The sequence below is a fragment of the Anomaloglossus baeobatrachus genome, chromosome 6 (assembly GCF_048569485.1).
Source record: "Anomaloglossus baeobatrachus isolate aAnoBae1 chromosome 6, aAnoBae1.hap1, whole genome shotgun sequence".
NCBI classification, from domain to species: domain Eukaryota; kingdom Metazoa; phylum Chordata; class Amphibia; order Anura; family Aromobatidae; genus Anomaloglossus; species Anomaloglossus baeobatrachus.
Window position 1 is genome coordinate 415462370 of NC_134358.1, and position 21567 is coordinate 415483936.

Here is a 21567-nt window from a genome sequence, read left to right on the forward strand (position 1 = left end):
GAGTGATAAATGCTTCAAGGGGTCTTCCCCATGCTGTTGCCATGTCATTTGAGCACTCTTCTGAGACTTTTGTGACATTTTTAGGGTTTCTCCATGCTGCCGGGGGGTCATTTCACAAAAATACTCGGGTCTCCCATAGGATAACATTGGGCTCGTTGCTCGGCCCGAGTACACGAGTATCTTGGGAGGCTCGGCCCGAGCTTCGAGCACCCGAGCTTTTTAGTACTCGCTCATCACTAATGACGACGGCTCCGGCAGTCCGCCCGGCCGCAACGGCAGCAAAGTACCGGTCCCGTTGACCAATCTGGAACCGTTTCTGGACTGGGGTCAAGGGGTGCTGCCCACTTCCTAGGGGCAGCACCAAGGCTAGGTTGTTTGGGTGGGTGACTAAAGGACCCGTTACGTTGACATTATTAAAAGTGTTATTTGTTGTTGCAACGTTGAAGCAATGTGCATCCCGCTGTGGGAAGATTGAAAATGTTTAAAATGTTTTATTCTTTTTCCAGTTTTAATAAATGTCGGTGCCTAGACGGCTCGAGGACGGGCCGTGTTTTACCAAGGGGGTGTGTGACGCCCTAGCACAGCCAGGTTGTCACAGAAAGAGTTAATCCTCCTTGGTAATCTGATCTCACACCGGTGCAGCCAGACAAGCCACAGCCCCAGTGTAAGAGAAAAGCAGAGGAGAGAGGAGGGGCTGGAGCAGAGAGTGTGTAGAGGGCAGACAGGACAGAAGTCTGAAGTTGTAGCTCCCAGGCTGGGAGTGAAGCGTGCTCCGAAAGGGCCGGGACAGGCCGTAGTGAGGAAGGGGCCAGAACAGGTAGCCGGAGCAGGGCGGTGGCCCCTCGGTACCTGGGTACCCGGATCACTACAGGGGAGTGGATTCCCCGTTCCCGGCTGAGGAGAAAGAGGAACAGAGAGGAGAGAAAGGCACTTGGCTGCAGGGAAGGAACAACAAGGGCTGCTGCACCGTGTGTGGGACACTAACACCCCCGTACCGAAGGCTGCAGACACCGGCAATTCCTAGTTTACCAGTGACTCCGTGTGACTTTCTTGTGAGTACACCCGTGCCCTCGGGCACCGCACTGCAGCACTGCGCCCTGCTCCCTGCTTACCCCATCACCGGGCCCCGGGACAACCCACCAACCCCTGCCCACGTAGGGGCAACACAACATCTAGCTGCTCCATACCATCGCTCCCGGGATCCCCGTCCAGAGCAGCGGTGGTGTTCCAAATCACCACAACCGTGGGTGGCGTCACGGACAATTTCCCTTACCCAAATCCCCTTTTACTGTGGAGCCTGGGATCACAGACCGGGTCACGCCATCGTGATACCCACAGAAGTGACTCTGTGGCCCGGATCTGAGTACCCCTGGTCCCCGGGCGAAACACTAGCATGGCAGGAACGGAAAGAACCAGGTCACCAGGGTCATGGAGTACCATAGGACAGTAGAGGAACAGGTGCAGGTAACAGGAAGCAAAGACAGGACCAGGTCACTAGCGTCACAGCGTACTTTAAGGCAGTAATACAGGAAACAGGAACAAAAGGACCTGAGCATCTAGCTCACAAGACAAAGCAAAGAAACACAAGCAATGATCAGGCCCCGCCCACATGGAAAGGCTAGTCTTATATACCCAGCACAGCCTCAGGTCATTTCCTGTTGCAGCAGTGCTGGGCCTATAAGACCAGGTGAGTGGGCGCGGCCCGGTCCTATACAGAGGTATCAGTCAGAGTCAGACTCCTGAGACCTGCAACAGGACTCAGGGGAGCAAGAGCGGGAGCGGCAGGCGCGACCGGCGGACGCATGGACCGGACCAGTGAGCAAGGAGCGGTGGTGCGATGGCGAGACTGGATCAGTAGGTACGGAGCTGTGGTGCAATGCAGGGACCGGCTCAGTGAGCAAGGAGCGGTGGTGCGATGGTGAGACCGGCTCAGTAGGTAAGGAGCGGTGCCGAGGCATCGGGAGCGTGACAAATGCACCTTATACAAGGCTCAAATTATACATATCTTACTGCACAGTTTTAACACTATGAACTTTCCAATACACGTGTGATTAAATTTACATGGATATTGCTCTATATGTATGTACTTATTTGCACTGTATGTATGCATTGAGATTTGTTAATGATGAATTAAGTGATTATATAATTTGAACACTATTTAGACTTGTCTGTGACACCACAGCTACTTGAAAAGGATTCTAGATGGATCTACATTATAAAATGTTACACAGAAATGGATATAAGTAAATAAAAATCTTTTTTTGCTTTAGTTTTTTTTTGCTGGACTAGTAAAGCAGAAACACAGTCAGTGTCCACGGATCTGTACCGAGTTCTACTTTTTTCTTATCTATCTATGTTTCTATCTGTCATGACTCTGAGACACTTTTGATGGACAATCAATGAGGCGGGGAAGTCAAAGAGTCCAAGGTCACAAGCCATGAAAGTACATCAAAGGTAAAGGGGATAAGACAAATGGGTCAGACTGAAACAGCAAGAGGGCAATTTGGGGCCTCTTAAGGCCCCTTTACACACTGCAACATCGCTAGTGATATCGCTGTAACGTCACTAGTTTTGTGACATAATAGCGACCTCCCCAGCGACATTGCAGTGTGTGACACGCATCAGCGACCTGGCCCCCACGGTGAGGTCGCTTATCGCTACAAATCTTTCAGGAAAATGTTTGTTCCTTTGTTTACCACTGCGCAGCATGCATCGGTGTGTTTGACACCGTTACAACTACATCGTTAGCGACATAGAACCCAGCCCGTAGGCGTGCTATAGCGTTCCCTTTCCCACCCCATTACCTCCGATTGGTGGTCACTGTTGCGTTCTGATTGGGCGGCTTTCACTGAAAAGAAGGCAACTTTAGTGCTTCTGTCCTTTGTTTCAAAGCTACCTTGTTCCTGAGTGTGCTGGTTTGCGCATCATTAGAGAGTTCTCCAGTCTGCAATACTATAAAGCCTATACGGTAAGCATCATTTGATTGAAGCTGTATTGATGCTGTATAGATAAAACAGTGTGGAGTCACCGCACAGAGAACTCTACAAAGATCCGCTAAGCAACAAAAGCTCAGGAACAAAGGATATACAAGCGCGACTTTTGCCAATCTTTCCAAGCTCGGGGTCGCCAATAAGAACGCACTAGCGATCACCAATCGAAGCTGAGGGGGGCGTGTAAAAAGGACACATAAGTGGCTTCAGCGCCAAACACCACACCCCTAACATAGGTGTGAGTCATTGGCCAGATCTGCTTGTTTGACAGCTCACCAGTGACTTTCCAGTGATCCCGGCCAGGTCGGGATCGCTGGTGGGATCACTAGAAAGTCTCAGTGTGTAAAGGGGCCTTTATATCCAGAGTGATGTAAGACAGTCCTCCCCTGGTCTCTGGAGCAATGGAAACAATCTAAAGAGTGATTAAAAATGTTTCACTATCTTGCAGTTAAGTGAATCTAGTTTTGGAAGGTGTCTGCAGAACATTACCTGCCAAAATGCATAAAGTACATACTGTAAAATTTGGTGCAGAAAAGATAATAGTAGTGAATAGGTTTTGATGGTTTATTCTAGTGAGGTGATTTTATTTTACAGCATACAACGTTTTAGACAAATGTAAGATTCCAACTTTGTGGCAACGGTTGAGGAGGGCCCTATCCTGTCCCGGAATGAGTTTGCCACTGATCACAAAGCGAGATCTATAAAGACATAGTTTGAGAAGGTCTGTGTGAAGGCACTCAAGTAACGTGAGCAGAGCCCTGACTTCTACCCCAAGCAGTGCATAAAGTGGATTGCAAACCATACACTAGTCAAATATCACAAATGCTTTTTGGCTAAATTGAGAAATTTGATTTGTTTTATTTTGAATTGTAAATCAGGACAGGTACCGTATATGTAGCTATTATATAACTCTAGAGATATACATGGGAAAATAATACAAAAATATGGCAAATATCAAAATTATCACACACCAAATGTTATTGTATAAGTAAAATATAAGTAATTATTATGAATACATACAATGTGAAAGGGAACTCTGGTTGATGTTAATATCATTGCCTGCGTGAACAATGTCATTCCATTTGATTGTTTCCAGGTTGCATAGCTTTGGATTCTTTGCAATAGTAACTCCACCTTCAAGGATTTCTGTTTTTTAAAAATAAGTAAACATTCAGAAAAAAATAATTTGGCTAACACATGAACATAATAAAGATGTCTTCATATCATACCCTTAAGTTGTCTCATTGGCAGCTCCTCCAGACCTTGCTCAATATTATTTTCATCAATATTGGAAAATATGTAAAGTGCAGAGTTCTTATACAAATTGTTCCCTCTTATAATCCTAAGATTGACTAGTGGTATGGTTTTAACTGAGTTAGCCACAATTAGAACATATCCCCGAACTTCTTGTATTTCCTATAAAGAAAAGAACCATTATGCAGTTAGTGTCAAATAACAATCATGCAGAATTAGATGCTAATGCAATAGGGTTTTTCTAACCAGTTCACATGGATTTCCTTTTTTTAAAGGAGTTGTCCATTAATTGGACAACACCTTCTCCATCCCTATGTTTCCCACCAACAAATAATGCCAAGTTGTGGACAACCCGTTTAGATATCATATTACTGAAAAGAATATCATATGGGTAAACAGGATCTCAATCTGACCATATAAAGAAATGATCAAACGGTGGGGGGAGGATAAATCACCCCACCCACACAACTCCATAAACAAGGCAAAAACCGGAGGAAAAGGAGTCTTTTGTGTAATAAACAATTATTTTTATTGAATGCTAATAATTTTTTAAAGTATTATATGACAAATTACATGAGGTAACGAAAAAAGTAACAGATGAGGACATACACATCTAAAAACCAATTATGGGTAAAAAAATGTGAGGTTGGGAGATACCAAGAGGGAAAGAGTATTATGAGGCTCAGCAAAATACATGATTGTACACGAAAAAAAGGGTTATGACTTAATTGGGTTTCAAAATTAGGTACTATCGCCTGCACACTGATGCATGTACCAACAAAGTGCCATGTGCGTACAAAAATTGCAGTTGCCCAGTATAAAGTGTCACAAGTAGCAGCAATGATGGTAAAGTGCTAAGTGCAAACAAGGGGCAACAATAGGGGAGCTAGTTAAGCTGGTCATAAAAGGTAAATTGCATATTAAAGACCATGTGGGCAGCAACAAGCTTCCTTAAATAAAGTGCTAAGTGCAAACATAGCAGCATTGGTGATAAACGCATAAATACAGCGTGTAGATCACATACCATCAAAAGGGCTCAGGCCGGCTCAAATCCCAAAAAGTATCCCCAAGAAGGAAAAAGTTCCCCCTACATCCACCGACGCACGTTTCACCTAGGGGAGAAAAAGTGTCCCCGTGTCTTCAGGGAGGGAAAGTGGTGGACTAGGAATTTCCCATCCATTATATGTGACACTTCCAGCACTTTACTGGGATCATCCTGATTCCCCTGATGCGGTGACAATCAGGGTAATAAGGGGTTAATCACAGATCACAGCTGCCACTAAGCCTTAGATTAGTAATGGGAGATCCCATTACTAATCTGTAAGGGGAAAGTAAGTAAACACAAACCATGAAAAAATCCTTTATTTCAAATAGAATACAAAAAAACACCATCTTTCACCACTTTATTAACCCCCAAAAGGCCCAGATCTGACGTAATCCACAAGAGGTCCCTTGACAATTTCAGCTCTGCTACATTTGAACTGACAGTGCGCGGTCATAGAACATGTCCACATGCTGTAACTTCAGGCAGAGGCTGAACCTCAGCAATAAGCAGTAACATCACTCAGGTTAGTTATGGCCACAGCTGAAGGTTCTCACAATACCCTAACTGTGTCCGCAGGTAACCTGAACTCAGTGGACCTCAATGAACTCAGGTGAGGTCACTAACTTCACAGACCTGTACCTCCTGGCAGAAAACTTCATTTATTGCCAAGAGATGCAGATTTGGTGCAGAAATTTCTACATCATATGCCTGCACCCAATCTACACCTCCTGGCAAAAAACATGCATCAAAACAACATGCAATTTTGATGAGATTTTTTGCCAGGAGGTATAAATTAGGTGCAGGAATATGCTGTAGAAATTTTAGCACCAAGTCTAAATCTCTTATAAAAAATGCACAAAAACTATTTTCACGCTGCTTTGGTGCGGTTTTCTGCCAGGAGGTGAAAATTTGGTGCTGAAATCTGGTGCAGACATTTCAGCACCAAATTTGCACCTCTTGAAGAACACTGCACCGAAATGGCATCAAAACTGTTTTTGTGCATTTTTTTTACCAAGATATGCAGATTTGGTGCTGATATTTTTACACCATATTGCTGCACCCAATCTACATCTAGGGCAAAGAAAACGTATTAAAACCACATGCATTATGATGCAGTTTTGATGCATTTTTTTTTTGCTAGGAGGTGTAGATTAGGTACAGGAATGTGGTGTAAAAGTTCAGTACCAGATCTGCATCTCTTTGCAAAAAACCTGAGTTTTCTGCTGGGAGATCCAGGTCTGTGAACTCAGTAACCTGAGGTGAGGTCACTGAGTTCATTGAGGTCCCCTGAGGTCAGATTACTTGTAGTCACAGGTGGAGGTCTATGGGAACCTCCAGTTGTGATCGCAACTAATCTGATTTATGTCCCCACTCATCGCTGAGGCTTAGCCTCTGCCTGAAACTACAGTGTGCAGACATGTTCTATGGCCGCTCGCTGTCAGTTCTGATGTAGCAAAGCTGGAATCGTCATAGGACCTTGTGTGGATTACATTGGACCTGAGTGCTTTTGAAGTTAATAAATTAGTGAAAGAGGGTGGCTTTTGTATTTTATTTCAAATAATTATTTTTTGGGGTGTTTGTGTTTATTTACTTTCCCTTACAGATTGGAAATTGGGGTGGGCCTCATACACGGCTCCCATTACTAATTTGGAGCTTAGTGCCAGCTGAGGGCTGTTATTAACCTCTTATTACCCTGATTGTCACCGCACCAGGGCAATCTAATGGATGCGACAATCCTGGGAAGCTGCAGGCTACTATTCTTAGGCTTTGGGGCTCAATATGCATGGGTCTCCCCAGCCTGAGAATACCCCTTCCCAGCTGTCGGCTTTATTTTGGCTGGATATCAAAATACAATTTTTTTAAAAAGATGCACGCAGTTTATTTTGTTTCGATAAACAGCCAAGATAAGCGCATGGCTGGGGCCTGCAGTCTGTAGCTATATGCTTTATCTGTGCTGGAATCAAGGACCCTGTGACAATTTTATTTATTTAGTTATTTATTTTATACCACAATAGACCCGCAGGCAGGGTTTGTGATTCCAACCAATCATAGATGCTTTCTGGTGGTGGGTTCTGACTGCAGCAAATTATAGATGCCGGTAGGTAGGGAAAGCAGTAAATACTGTATGTATGAGGGATGATCAGCGGCCCTGGAAGTACAATCGCGGGAGCAGTTACAGCCACAGCTAGACTCGGTAAGTATATTGTGCTTTGCTTACTTTTTTTAACAGTAATTTCCTTGGCCAATCACAGCTATGCCAATACTTGACATGGCTGTGATGGGGCTGGGAGTGGGTTTTCTACAAGCGAACAGTTACCAAACATTTCCGACTTTTGAGCAAAGTGTTCGGTAAGCCGAGCCCAAGCAAACCGGCCAAGGTTTGTACCGAATCTGAAATTGGCAAACTCAAACTGAACAGATTCACTAATCTCTAATCATAATAGTGTGCAGGCAAAGATCTAAGGCAATTTGTAGCTCATCAATACGGAAAAAAAGCCTACAAATTAAAACAAAAACCCTGACAAAATTAAAGGAAAAAAGCAGAACCTTTAACCTGCCTTAAACATTTACATGACTGTATAGCCATTTACAAGATAAATTAATCCCGTTATGACCCTTTAAGCACTGCTCCAGAAACAAGAAATCAGGTTTTGAAGTTGTGCCTGGAAGTGCATTGGGTGTGACGATGTACTTCTTGTTCTCATACTCATATTCTTTTCACCTTCTCAATCTGATTGACAGTTCAGTAGGCATGTATCTGAGCAAGTGACCTGTCAATCAATCAGGGAAGAAGGGGGCTGCTATGTGGTAAATAGAGCATGAGGGGCTTAGAAGTTTATTGTGATGTCCCCAATGCACTTCCAGATACAGCTTCAAAATGCAATTTCTCGCTACTTGAGCAGTGCTTTGAATTTACAAAGGGATCAACTTTTTTATATTGCAAAGGGCCACACAATCATATTAATGGTTTAAGGGGGTAAAAGTTTCTATAAAGTCCCCTTTAAAGCTTCTGATCACAAAAGCAAATAGCTTATAAATGAATGCATAGACATTTTGTGACATTGTCATGATAGAACATGGACTTGGAATACAAACACTAAATGGTGCTTTACACGCTGCGACATCGCTAACGATATATCGTCGGGGTCACAGTGTTTGTGACGCACATCCGGCGTCGTTAGCGACATCGCAGTGTGTGACAGCTAGGAGCAAAGATCAATGATCGCAAAAACGGTAAAAATCGTTGATCGTTGACACGTCGCTCCTTTTCATAATATCGTTGGTGGTGCATGCCGCTGGTTGTTTGTCGTTCCTGCGGCAGCACACATCACTATGTGTGACCCCGATGGAACGACGAACATCTCCTTACCTGTGTCCACTGGCAATGAGGAAGGGGGTGGGCTGCATGTTCCGGCCGCTCATCTCCTCCCCTCCTCTTCTATTGGACAGCCGTTTTGTGACTTCGCTGTGACGCCGAACGTACCTAGCGATGTCGTAGCGTGTAAAGCACCCTTTAGTCTAGGCATAAAGACTGCTGTAAAATTAATTTACTATATCAACAAATAATATTGTTGCATGATGTTGCAGCGCCCCACGGGGCAGGTGGTTAACCTACTTGTTGCCGGCCATTGCGGGTCGGGTCAGGTGATGTGATGGGTGGCTTTGCCCGGTTCCGTTGCCCTGAGACATGCAGTAAATGAAGGGAAAGCGCAGTTATTGCAGAAAGTTTGTCGTGACGCCACATTTAGGTATGTGGCCAGGGATTAGCCGCCGCTGCAGGGTTCCTTGCTGGGGCTGGTGGTGGTGCAGCTCGAATGTGATCAATCCCCACAGGCAGAGCGGGCCCCAGAAGGATGGTGGGGGTTGTAGTGGTTGAATGGGGTGCAGGGCTGGGACGCCGACAGTAACTAGATGACACAAGTTGGTAGTTTCCTCTTTACCTTTACTGGTCAGGTGTTATGGTCCAGGTTTACAGTGGTCCGGTCAGCCCAGAAGCAGCGTGGATCTCTCCTTGTCTGGCGGGTTGAAGGCCTTCTTTAATGCACTCTTGGTGGGAGCCGCTGCGGCCTGGAGCAGCACAGCATCCCCTTCTCTCTCTTTACTTGAAGATGACTGCCCCTGTCATGGGCAACGTGAACCGGTTATGGGATCTGCTTGTATTACTGCGATCCCGGGTTCTGTATTGCTGCTGCCTCTTGGAACTAAGGTGGGCCAGGAATGTAGAATTTCTTGCCCTCTGGTTTTTGCTACTGAGCCATTAGCACCCAGTAACCAAAGACCCCAGTGTCCTGTTCTAGCACTCGGTCATGGAAAGCTCGCACCAAAGCTCTCAAACAGCAAACATTCTTTCTCCTCACCAACGCTGTTCTGTCTCACTTCCTTCCTGTTCACTCCAACCCTTCCCCCAGGTCAGCATGTACAGAGAGACTCCCTTCAAAACAGGTTATGAGCTCCACCTGCTGGAGTAGGAGCTGTTGTAGGTGATGTTCCTGACAAGGAGAGGTCCCCACGCTGCCTCCCAGCATATCATTGATCCTGGTGAGGAAAACAATGCCACTGTGGCTCCCATGACCACTGGGGTGCCACAATGTTAACAGACCTCAACCTAAGAATAAGGGGACAGGTCTTACAGGAGCAGGGGCTTAGGTTTCACTTGGGCCCTGAAGCTATAGGTTTCCTAATGGGTCTTCTGTCCATATGACGAGACCCGTACAATAAACTATACATTTTAGGATGCACCATAACAGATTTTTCATCAGAAACTTTACATCATGCACCTAAATATACACACTGAGCATCATCACAATAGATCATAGCTTATACATTAAAAACTCATGTAGTTATACATTAGATCAGGTTTTGACTGAGTGTAAACATGTACCTTTAGGAATGAGGTATCATGATGCGGTTGTAAATGGGTGATTTCTAGGTTTCCCAGGACAACTTCACACCCTCCATAAATTTCCTTAAGCTGATTGTAGTGCTCTTCCGTTGTTCCCAGCTTAATCATCTTGTAATTTGTTCCCAAACAAACTGTGAAAGGAAGAATGTAAGCTATAATATAGTGAATATAATATAGTAAAAAGGACATTCAGAAGTTAGAGTCAGTTCAAAGGCGGGCAACTAGACTATTACAAGGAATGGAAGGCCTCCCATATGATGGCAGGTTGAAAAAGTTAGATATGTTTAGCTTAGAAAAAAGACGTCTCAGAGGAGATCTCATTTATATGTATAAATACATGTGTGGTCAATATAAAGGACTGGCACATGACTTATTTCTTCCAAAAACAATACTAAGGACCAGGGGGCACTCACTGCGAGTGGAAGAAAAGCGATTCCGACACCTAAATAGGAAAGGGTTCTTTACAGTTAGAGCGGTCAGACTGTGGAATACCCTACCACAAGAGGTAGTAATGGCAGATACTATAACAGCTTTTAAAAAAGGGCTGGATGATTTCCTCAGTACACAAAACATTGTTGGTTATAAATGACTTAGTGACTAAATGTAGAACTGGTGGAGGAAGGTTGAACTAGATGGACCTAGGTCTTTTTTCAACCTAAGTAACTATGTAACTATGTAACTATGTAACTATGAAGAAAAAAAAGAATTTATAATAAATTCTACAGGGTCTTAATTATTAGGGGAACATACGGCAATCTGTCACAAGGACTATAAATAGTAGTGGGACAGATTTCCTAAAACTGTCTAGATTTCAGACCATGAGACTACATAGTCTTAAAGGGAACTTGACACATAGAAAAATGCTATTAACCAAGGGTGTCAACACTTTCGGCCACGACTGTACATGAATGGAGCGATAGAAAAGGTATAGTTCTTGGAGGAAGGGGAAGAAAATACAAAAGCACAAAATTGAAAATTGACTGCAGTGGGAAAAGGCTAAATTATACAGGACTTTTTAAGGTGGGCCGAGGAAGAAAATTCTACAATTAAAGAGATGGTTCACCTGTTTTCATAGGCACATCGATATTGTATTGAGAAACAAGGTTTCTCTCAAATTCCTTGTGTTGCCAATAGTGCTTGTGAGCGGCGATATTGCGGTCCACTCATCCCCTTCATGTGACCCCCAGACTCCGTGACCTCTGGGATCCGGTGATGTCACATTAACTTCCTGTTGACCTGACATCACCGCGGCCGGCTCCAGTCTCTGTGAGTCACTGGGCTGTGGGCAGCTTTTCCCCGCACATCACAGCCCAGCATCGCTCCTGCTTGCAGCGCTCTGCAGCGAAGGAAAGAGCACATAAGATGCTGTGCTGTGATGAGTGGTGAAACTCCACCCATAGCCTAGTCACTCAGGAAGACTAGGGCTGGCCTCAGTTGACATGACATCACCGGACATCAGAGGTCACAGAGCCCGAGAGTCATGCGAAGGGGGTAAGCGGACCGCAATAGCTCCGTTCACAGGCACTATTGGTAATGCAAGGTATTTGAGAGAAACCTTGTTTCTCAATATAATATTGATGTGGCCAGTAATGAAAAGGGAGGAAACACTCCTTTAAGTATTTAAACTGGTCACTGAATAAGACTTTGGAATTTTGTTGTACATGACACTCAACTTTAGCATAAATGAGAGGCATCCGCAACCAAGGCAAATAAAATCATGAGATGCATCAGAGGATGGGTGGATTATATAAACGGTATATAGTTAGAATGCTCATATATCTAATACAGTGCATTCCCTATTGCTTAACACCTACGTACATCATATCGGAGAGTACAGATGCAAAGTGATTCCGAGAAAGTTTTTTCGGGACACATTGTACTTCATGTTGGTAGTAAATTTAGGAAAACATTTTTTGCGTTTATTTGTGAAAATATAAGAAATTTTGAACTTTTCAAACTTTTAATTGTAATGCTTTTAACCCATTTTTGAATTTTTTTTTGTTAGAAAGTTTAAAGCATAAAACGTTTACCAGTAAGTACTAATTTTTCCAATAAAGGGATCACTTCACATTTGAAGTGACTTTGAGAGTTCTTTATGACAGAAAATACCCCAAAGTAACACCATTCTAAAAACTACACCCATCAAACTGCTCAAAACCACATTCAAAAAGTTTATTAACCCTTCATGTGCTTCAAGAGAACAAAAGCAATATGGGAGGAAAAAATGAAAATTTTATTTTTTCCCACAAAATGTTACTTCAGCCCCAAATTTTGCATTTCACAAGGGTAACAGGAGAAAATGCACCTTACAATTTGTTGTGCCATTTCTCCTGAGTATAGAGATACTCCATATGTGGTGGAAAAGTACTGTTTGGGGGCACAGCAGGGCTCAGAAGGGAAGGAACGTCATTTGACTTTTGGAATTCAAAATTTTCTGGAATCAATAGCAGACACCATGTAACGTTTGGAGAGCCCATGATGTGCTTAAACAGTGGAGTACCCCATGTGTGACCCCATTTTGGAGACTAAACCCTTCAAGGAATTTATCTAGATGTGTGGTGAGCACCATGAACCACCAGATGTTTTATAGAATTTTAAAATATTGAGTCAAGAAAATAAAAATCATATTTTTCTACACAAATGTTGTTTTTGCCCCATATTTTGCATTTTATCAAGGGTAAAAGGAGAAACTACACTATAAAATTTGCTGTGCATTTTCTCCTGAGTACACTGATACCTCATATGTGGTGGTGGAAAACTACCATTTGGTTGCACAGCAGGCTAGGAAGAGAAGGAGTGCAATTTAGAATCATAGAATCATAGAATATTAGAGTTGGAATGGACTTCCTGGGTCATCTAGTCCAACTCCCTGCTCAAAGCAGGATTCACTAAATCATGTCCGTCCAACCTCTTTTTAAAGACTACCATTGAAGCAGAACTCACAACCTCTCGTGGCAGCCTGTTCCACTCGTTGATCACCCTCACTTTCAAGAAGTTTTTTCTAATATCTAATCTGTGTCTCCTCCCCATCAGTTTCATCCCATTGCTTCTAGTCTTTCCTTGTGAAAATGAGAATAAAACTGATCCCTCTACAGTGTGACAGCCTTTAAGATATTTGTAGACAGCTATTAGGTCTCCTCTCAGTCTTCTCTTTTGCAAGCTAAACAATCCTAAATCCTGTAACTGTTCCTCATAGGACATGGTTTGCAGACCAGTCACCATTCTGGTCACTCTTCTCTGAACTTGCTCCAGTTTGTTGATGTCTTTTTTTAAATGTGGTGCCCAGAACTGGGCACAATATTCCAGATAAGGTCTGACCAAAGAGGAGTAAAGGGGGATAATGACTTCACGTGATCTAGACTGTATGCTTCTGTTAATACATCCTAGAATGGTGTTTGCCTTTTTTGCTGTTGCAGCACACTGTTGACTTATGTTCAGTCTGTGATCTAGTAGTATACCTAAGTCTTTTTCACACATGCTTTTGGATAGCACTATTCCTCCCATGCTGTATATGCTCTTTTTATTATTCTTGCCAAGATATATGACTTTGCATTTCTCCGTGTTAAAAATCATTCTATTAGTTGCTGCCCATTGTTCCAGCTTGTTTGGATCTTGTTGAATCCCCTCTCTCTTCTCTAGTATTAGCTATTCCTCCTAGCTTTGTGTCATCAGCAAATTTAATCAATGTACCCTTAATTCCTTCATCTAAATCATTGATAAAGATGTTGAACAACATGGAGCCCAGGACAGAGCCCTGTGGTACCCCACTTGAGAACGCCTTCCAACTGGATGTGCAGCCATTTATGACCACTCTTTGACTCCGATCACTAAGCCAGTTACGAATCCCTCTAAGGGCTCGTGCGCACGTTGCGTCGTGCCACTGCAGAAAATTCTCCAGTGATTTGACAGCTCATGTGCGATTTCAAATCTGTTACGTCACCACCGGAGTCTGCTCCAGCGACTTCTGCTCCGATCGCCAGGCGACACCGTGTTCCTGCCGTGGATGGTGCTGGTGATGGGAGAGGAGTCGATGCCAGCAGTACCGGTGGGCGCAGGCTCCGATCATCCACTGGGCTGGGTTATCTTGGGATCTGCAGTTCCGCTGGCTGACTGTAGGTGGCGGGTGTCTCCCAGCTGAAGTACCATCATTCAGCTACAGCTAATGGGAAGACACCACACCCTTCTTATTCCCCATCCTGTCTGCTGGACTCTGCCAGAGATAGTTCTGATTCTGGCTCATGTGTTGTTTGTTTTGTGTTTCCTGTGCGCTGACTTGCTTGTTGTTGACTACCCTTCTGCCTGCTGTTTTGTACCTCGCTGCCCGACCCGGATCTGACCACTGCTACGTTTTCTGTTTACGCCTTTGCCTGCCGATTCTGTCCCTGTTCTGCTGTTCCTGGTTTGACCCTGCCTGACGACTACTCTCATCAGACTGCAGCCTTCCACGGGTAGAGATCTCCAGTGCCTTGTGTAATTCCAAATCCCTGTATAGGGGTTAAAGGGTTTCAGGGTTCTGGGGTCCTGCTTGGTGAGGGGCTTCCCTTTAGTCCGTCCATTACATCCATTACATTTATCCAGGCAGGCGTTACATTATCTCTGGCCCACTAAACAAAAAAAAAAATGGATTCTCTCCATGCTGTGCTGAATCAGGTGCACAACCTTTCTGGCCTGGTACATGGACTTACACAGCAAGTGCAGGATCTCAGGTCTGCTCAGGTTCAAGCCCCTACAGCACCGACCTCCGCATGTCCAGAGTCCCATCGACTGCAAGGCAACAGATCACGTTGTGGAGCCGATCGTGGAGGGCCTGGATCTCTGAGGCAATCGTTTCCAAGGCAGCAACTGCACCTGAGCGGGCCCCAGGGTACCCGCTCAGGTGCCCAGGTACTTCCTGCAGACCCTATGAGGTTAATGATACCTGTCTCATTGTTTCACCAGGGTAAATCTGTGCGGCTGCAGGCCTTTGTTGATTGTGGATCTGCTGCTAATTTTATAGACACTATTGTAGCAAAAGAGCTGGGTTTGACTTTGCTAAGGTTAAATGCGCCTATTCGAATCTCTGCTATTGACAGTACTCCTCTCACGCAGGGTGTGGTTACTTTTGTAACTCCAGAGATCTCCATGTTTGTTGGGGCTCTGCATGTAGAATCCGTGTCATTTTTTGTTCATGAGAATCTGATGTCAGCGGTGGTTTTGGGCATGCCATGGCTACGTAAACATAACCCCGTCATAGACTGGCATCAGGGTGAGATTGTGCGATGGAGCCCTGTGTGTCAGGAGACATGCATGTCTTTATCTGTTAACCTGACTAGAGCTGAACCTATCTTCATACCTCATGCATTCAGGGATTTTGCTGACATGTTTTCTGTATCTGAATCTGAAAAATTACCTCCGCACAGAGATTATGACTGCCCCATAGATTTGGTACCCAATTCCCGACTCCCCAAGGGTAAAATATATAATCTTTCTGGTCCGGAGCGTCAGTCCATGAAAGATTATATAGCAGACAGTCTGCAGAGAGGGTTCATCAGACCATCCAGGTCACCAGTCGGCACTGGATTCTTTTTCGTTGATAAGAAAGATGGTGGCGGAATTCCGGGAGGTGGAGCTTCGGAATGGCTGCTTCTTAAGAGAGCTCCCTGTTACAGCCTGAGAAAAGCCCAAATAGAAATCAGCAGAGGGCTTACCGAAAACCAGGCAGTGGGGATAAGGTCAGGACAAGGGCAGTGCAGCATTAGCCCGGCTCTCCTGTGTCCCCGGGGGTCCTAGAAGCTCGTCACACCGAGCAGCAGCAAGCTCAGCAAACAGGACTGCACGCTGTGTTTACCTGTCACACAGAGCTCCGTGGACAGGCCCACCGTCTGAGATACTGTGAGTGAGGGGCGAGGGGGGAGCTGAGAGCCCCTGGAGACATTCGGCTGTGAGAGCAGGTCAGGAGATAAACGGGGCTGAGGAGGGGGCAGATACATCCCTGCAGGTCTCATCTTAAGTGGCTGCTGCACAAGGCCTGTAATCTGCAACAGTAAACAGAGGCAGATAAGCCTGAAGTGCATCACAGCTCAACTTGATTAACCCCTACTTCACCACTTCACCAGCACTGACAGTATAGAAGAGGGTGAAAAACAAAAAGAAGTGGGATCAGTCATCTGGCCTGCCTCCTGCCCTTCTGACTGGTCTTTTTCAAGTAACATCTATACACTCTCATACACAGCGTGGAAATAATTGTGAAACAGCCAAGTTTACCATACAGATGTAATTAAGCTTATGTTATGTGATGTCACCACAGTCTCTAAAGAAGCTCCATATTTACAGTTCTTACTATGGATAAATTTGTGGGTAAGAGCAATGCCACACAACCAAGTAAAGGAATTAGACTGCAAAGACGAAACCAAAATGCACCCCCATCACCAGGGGCTTCCCCTGAGGCAACTACAGACGCACCCCAGTCCACTGCTAAGGCCATCATGGATCTCTTGATGCCGGTGATTGATGGGCGGCTGGCAGCCTTCCAGTCTTCATTAGACGTTATAGTCACCCAAGTTAATGCCCAGGGTTCAAGGCTAACAGATGTGGAGCAGAGGGTCTCTGACATGGAGGACTCTGTAAAGGAAATTTCAGAGATGCTGGAGAGCAGGAATAAGGACATTTCTGTATTGCTGGACAAGGTAGATGATCTTGAAAACAGGTCCAGACGCAATAATTTAAGGTTGGTGGGCATCCCTGAATCGGTTCGGCAAGCTGATCTACTGAAACTCACTTCAGAATGGCTACCAGGAGCTTTGAAATTGGATCTAAAGTCGGGGCCAATTGCTATTGAAAAGGCCCACAGAGTGGGCCCACCTCGAAATGATGGAGAGGTCAGACCCAGACAAGTAATTTTTAAGGTCCTGGACTTCCAATAAAAGATCAGATTGCTGACAGCATTTAGAAAAAATCGCTCACTTACATACAATAACTCTAAACTGCTTTTGTTCCAAGATTACTCAGCAGCCTTGACAACAAGACGCAAAGCCTTCAATCCAGTATGCAAACTATTGGCGGAAAAAAATATTCGCTTCAGTCTACTGTATCCTGCTGTTCTATGCTTCACTACAGGGGGGAAAGAATTGGACTTTTGAAGATCCTAAGTTGGCTTTAAATTACCTTCTTCAGGAAAATGGAGCTTCGCCAGCAGTCAACATAGACACTTAAATCGGAGACGTCACTGTGCTACAGTTCTGAAGTTCATTCTGTTTTTCCTTTTTTTTTCAGTGTCAGGACTGCCAGAGAGGCAGGTGACATTGCCATTAGATTAAGGTTTTTGTTTAGATGGGAAGGGGTTAGGGGGCTCTGCGTGCGTACCTTTAGTTTAGCTCTCATATGGGTTGTCGCGTTTACTCGCTGGGATGGACGTGGGAACCCAAATAGGTTGTTTATAATTTTACAATTAATTCCTTCTTCTGGAATAGGATAAATGACTAACACAGAGAGCACAAATGTGTCCATGATTAAATCGCTGTATTGGTGCTCCTGGAATGTTAACGGGTTAAACTCTCCTATTAAGAGGAAAAAAGTTTTAAATTATCTACATCGTTTAAATTGCCATATTGTCTTCTTACAGGAAACACACTGGATGAAGGGCAATCACCCATTTCTTCACAGCAGAAAATATGCCGTATGCGCAGAAGCGTCATTTACGAGAAAACAAAGAGGGGTAGCTATATTGATCAATAAGCATATTAGTCATGAAGTTCTGGAGGTTTCAGAGGACCCTAGGGGGAGATTATTATTGGTGAAAGTGAAGATAGAGGGCACTATCTATAACTTAGCAAACATATATGCACCAAATAATCCTGATCCACAGTTCAGAGCCAGATTGATCGAAAGTATCACAGGTTGGGATATGACTAATTTAATTGTAGGCGGAGATTTCAATGAGGCTCATGATGGAATTTTAGACAGGTCAAGTCCCCAGCCATCACCTCTATTGGCGCTCCATAGTGGTTTGCAATATCTCGTCAATCAATTGGGACTAATAGACACATGGCGCATGCAGCACCCAATAGATAAAGATTATACATTTTATTCACATGTCCATGACTTACATACACGGATTGACTATTGGCTACTAAGCCCAGCACTGATGCCACATTTACTTTCCTCCAACATCCTAGACATCTGTATTTCGGATCATGCACCGGTTACTTTTAATTTGTAATTATCTACCACAATACTACAGGAAAGAAGGTGGAGGTTTCCTTCATATTTATATCAAACTGAGGATTTCAAAGCTTCTTTACAAAACTACTGGAGCTTTTATGAGAATGATAATCACGAGCATAGTGGGGACGCTGGTTTGTATTGGGCTGCCTCCAAGGCAGTAGTAAGAAGTCAGATAATATCATATGTCATCCATAAGAGAAAAAAGCTCCTGGAACAAACTATATCAGCACAAAAACTTCTCACGCAGGCATATAAAGATGTTAAAAATAACAACACGGATACGACAAAACAACATTTCTTGGAGGCCAAGGAGGCGGCGGACACCTTGGCCCATGAGATGGCACTTAGTAACCTGGAGTACCAGAAACATAAATACTTTAAATGGGGCAACAAACCTGGGAAATTACTAGCTTCTTTAACCAAACCCTTTAGAACCACCACTAGAATCCACAAAATTAAAAAGAAAGATGGTACCATGGTAACAAAAGATGAGGAAATAGTGGAGGAGTTCAGGGCATTCTTTGGCTCGCTGTATGAGGCGGAACAGAGGGAGGTTGACGGGGAAGCTGATTTTATCCATGGTACCATAGCTCCCATCTTGACAGAGGAAGAAAAAGTAGTACTAAACGCCCCTATAAATATTTCAGAAATAGTAAAAACTATTGGCACTCTTAAACTAGCCAAAAGCCCAGGGCCCGACGGATTTAGTAACGAATATTATAAGATCTTGGGAGCCTCTATCGGTCCTCATCTATGTGCAGTGTATAATAAGATAGTCACAGATAGAATAATTCCCGACAGGTTCAATGAGGCAAACATTATAGTATTACCTAAGCCAGGAAAAGACCCACTACAGGTGGAGGGATACAGACCCATCTCATTACTCAACTCTGATTTTAAAATCTTTACTAAAATACTAGCTGGTAGATTACAACAAGTGATTCCAGATCTTATTCTGCCCTTCCAAACGGGATTCGTGCACGGGAAATCCATCACCTATAACATCAGGATGGCTATTGGGGCTATCTCTTATAGCAGGAAGCATAGATGTACCAAACATATAGTAGTTAGCCTTGATGCGGACAAGGCCTTTGACAGGGTCTCTTGGGCCTATTTACATAATCTTTTGGCATGTCGCCAGGTGGGATCCTGGTTTTGCGAAGCAGTCAAGATGATATACACAGAACCCAAATCCAGACTATCTATAAATAATACATTCTCTGAGCCATTTGAGGTACAGAGGGGAACGAGGCAGGGGTGTCCCTTGTCACCTTTATTGTTTAATTTGGCTCTGGACCCAATGTTGAGGACCCTACATAATTTAGCAATATTTCAGGGCATGAAAGTCGGTGGGACAACAATTAAACTTTTGGCTTTTGCCGATGATATTTTATTGTTTATTGCCAATCCCTCTCAAGCGATTCCAGAGATAATGAACACATTGAATAATTTTGGAAAGGCCTCAGGCTTCAGGGTAAATTACAAAAAAACTGAGGCATTGGCAATGTACAAATCGGGTAAAATTGATAACAACTTATTTCCCTTCCAGTGGTGTACCAGGTCCATTAAATATTTGGGGATTCAGCTCCCAGCAAACCCCTTGTTACTATATCAAATTAATTATAAGCCTCTTATAAATTCATTAATACATCTACTCCAATCTTGGAAACATCTGAAAATATCCTTTTCGGGCCGATGTCACTTAATTAAAATGGTAGCATTCCCCCAAATAATGTTCTTATTTCAGACCCTCCCGTTGCTTCTACGCAAATCAGATATTAAGCTACTAAATTCATCCTTAGGAAAATTCATTTGGGGGCACAAGGGGCGTACTAGGATCAGCTTAATCAAGCTTCAATTACCAAAAGAGGCAGGGGGCATAAATCTTCCAGATCTGGGCAGATATAATCTAGCAGCAAATTTGAAATATGTGGTGGACTGGGTGCGAGGAGTATCTCACTTTGCCAATGTACAATTGGAACAACAGCTATGTTCACAAGTCTCGTTAACAGCATTTCTGCATTTAGGGAACGAGGAAATACCGAGTGAGGTTAGGGATCATCCAACACTATGGCATACTATACAAACGTGGAGGAAGGTGAGGAAACTTGGTAAAATTAACACGTCAAGTTCCCCATTTCAACCCTTTATTGGAAATCCGAGATTCCTCCAGGGTCGCCCTCCGAGGATTTATGAAACATTGTCAATGCAGGGTTGTGTTTATGCTGCAGATCTAATGGAGCCTGATTGGTCGTTGCTTTCTTACGAGAAGGCGGCACACCGATTTCCAGCTTTTGTGGGTCAGCCTTTTCTTTTTCTTCAGTCGCGTAGCTTGGCACAAAAATATCTTGTTGACAAGCCAAAGGGAGATCTTGGAGGAAGTGTGGATAACTTTCTTAGGAGGGCAAGAAGCCAGGCGTCCTCGACTAGTCAGGTTTATTCAATGTTGCATACAGTTTGGACATGGGAGGGGAAAACAACAGTTCCAGCAAAATGGAAGGTAGACATGCCAGAGTTCGAGGTAAAGGATTTTTTACAAGCCACACTGTTGCAACGTAAATTTCTCTCGTCCAGTAGCTACACAGATATGGCCTTGATGATTCTACATAGAGCATACATTACTCCAAAAATTCAATCAAAAATGGACACAAATGCCTTATACTTTTGTTCTAAATGTGGCATAAGAGACACTGACATGTTTCACCACTTATGGGACTGTGTTCAGATACAGGGAGTATTGAGAAGCGTTCACTCAGTCTTACAAAACACATACAATATTCAGTTTGCTCTGACACCACAGTGGGCGATTTTTAACATGTTGGAGGAGGCTCAACAAAGTCTTCTGAGAGGTACCAGGGCAATGTTAACTATTTGGGCCTCGGCCACTAGGAAAAGTATCCTACATCTCTGGGTAAATCCTGAAGCACCCTCTCTAGCGTTTATCCAATCAAAACTAATGTTCATATTCAAAATGGACTGGCTGGATGCACTGTCGAATAAGGAGAAGTTGACTAAGCGTTTCTTTGAAACATGGTCTTTATTTATACCTTGGCTACAGTGCTTAAGGATAGACTTAAATCTCAGTTTGGACAGACCTCTTGATACCTTCTTGAACTGCTCAATGGACACATACCAATTACATAAGTTACCATTTTAAGTTGCCTCTGGTCGCA

The 21567-nt window shown here is 43.9% G+C and overlaps 1 protein-coding gene across 1 annotated transcript in view; it reads right to left on the reverse strand.

Annotated features, from left to right (window-relative positions):
• LOC142243949 (epidermal growth factor receptor-like) overlaps window positions 1-21567 on the reverse strand; it is a 110899-nt gene that overhangs the window by 72807 nt on the left and 16525 nt on the right. The window contains exons 2-4 of the mRNA XM_075316142.1: window positions 10172-10323; window positions 4220-4406; window positions 4011-4136 (exon numbers count right to left, since the gene is read on the reverse strand). Coding sequence (XP_075172257.1) covers window positions 4011-4136; window positions 4220-4406; window positions 10172-10323 — 465 coding nt within the window. The remainder of the gene's footprint in view (window positions 1-4010; window positions 4137-4219; window positions 4407-10171; window positions 10324-21567) is intronic.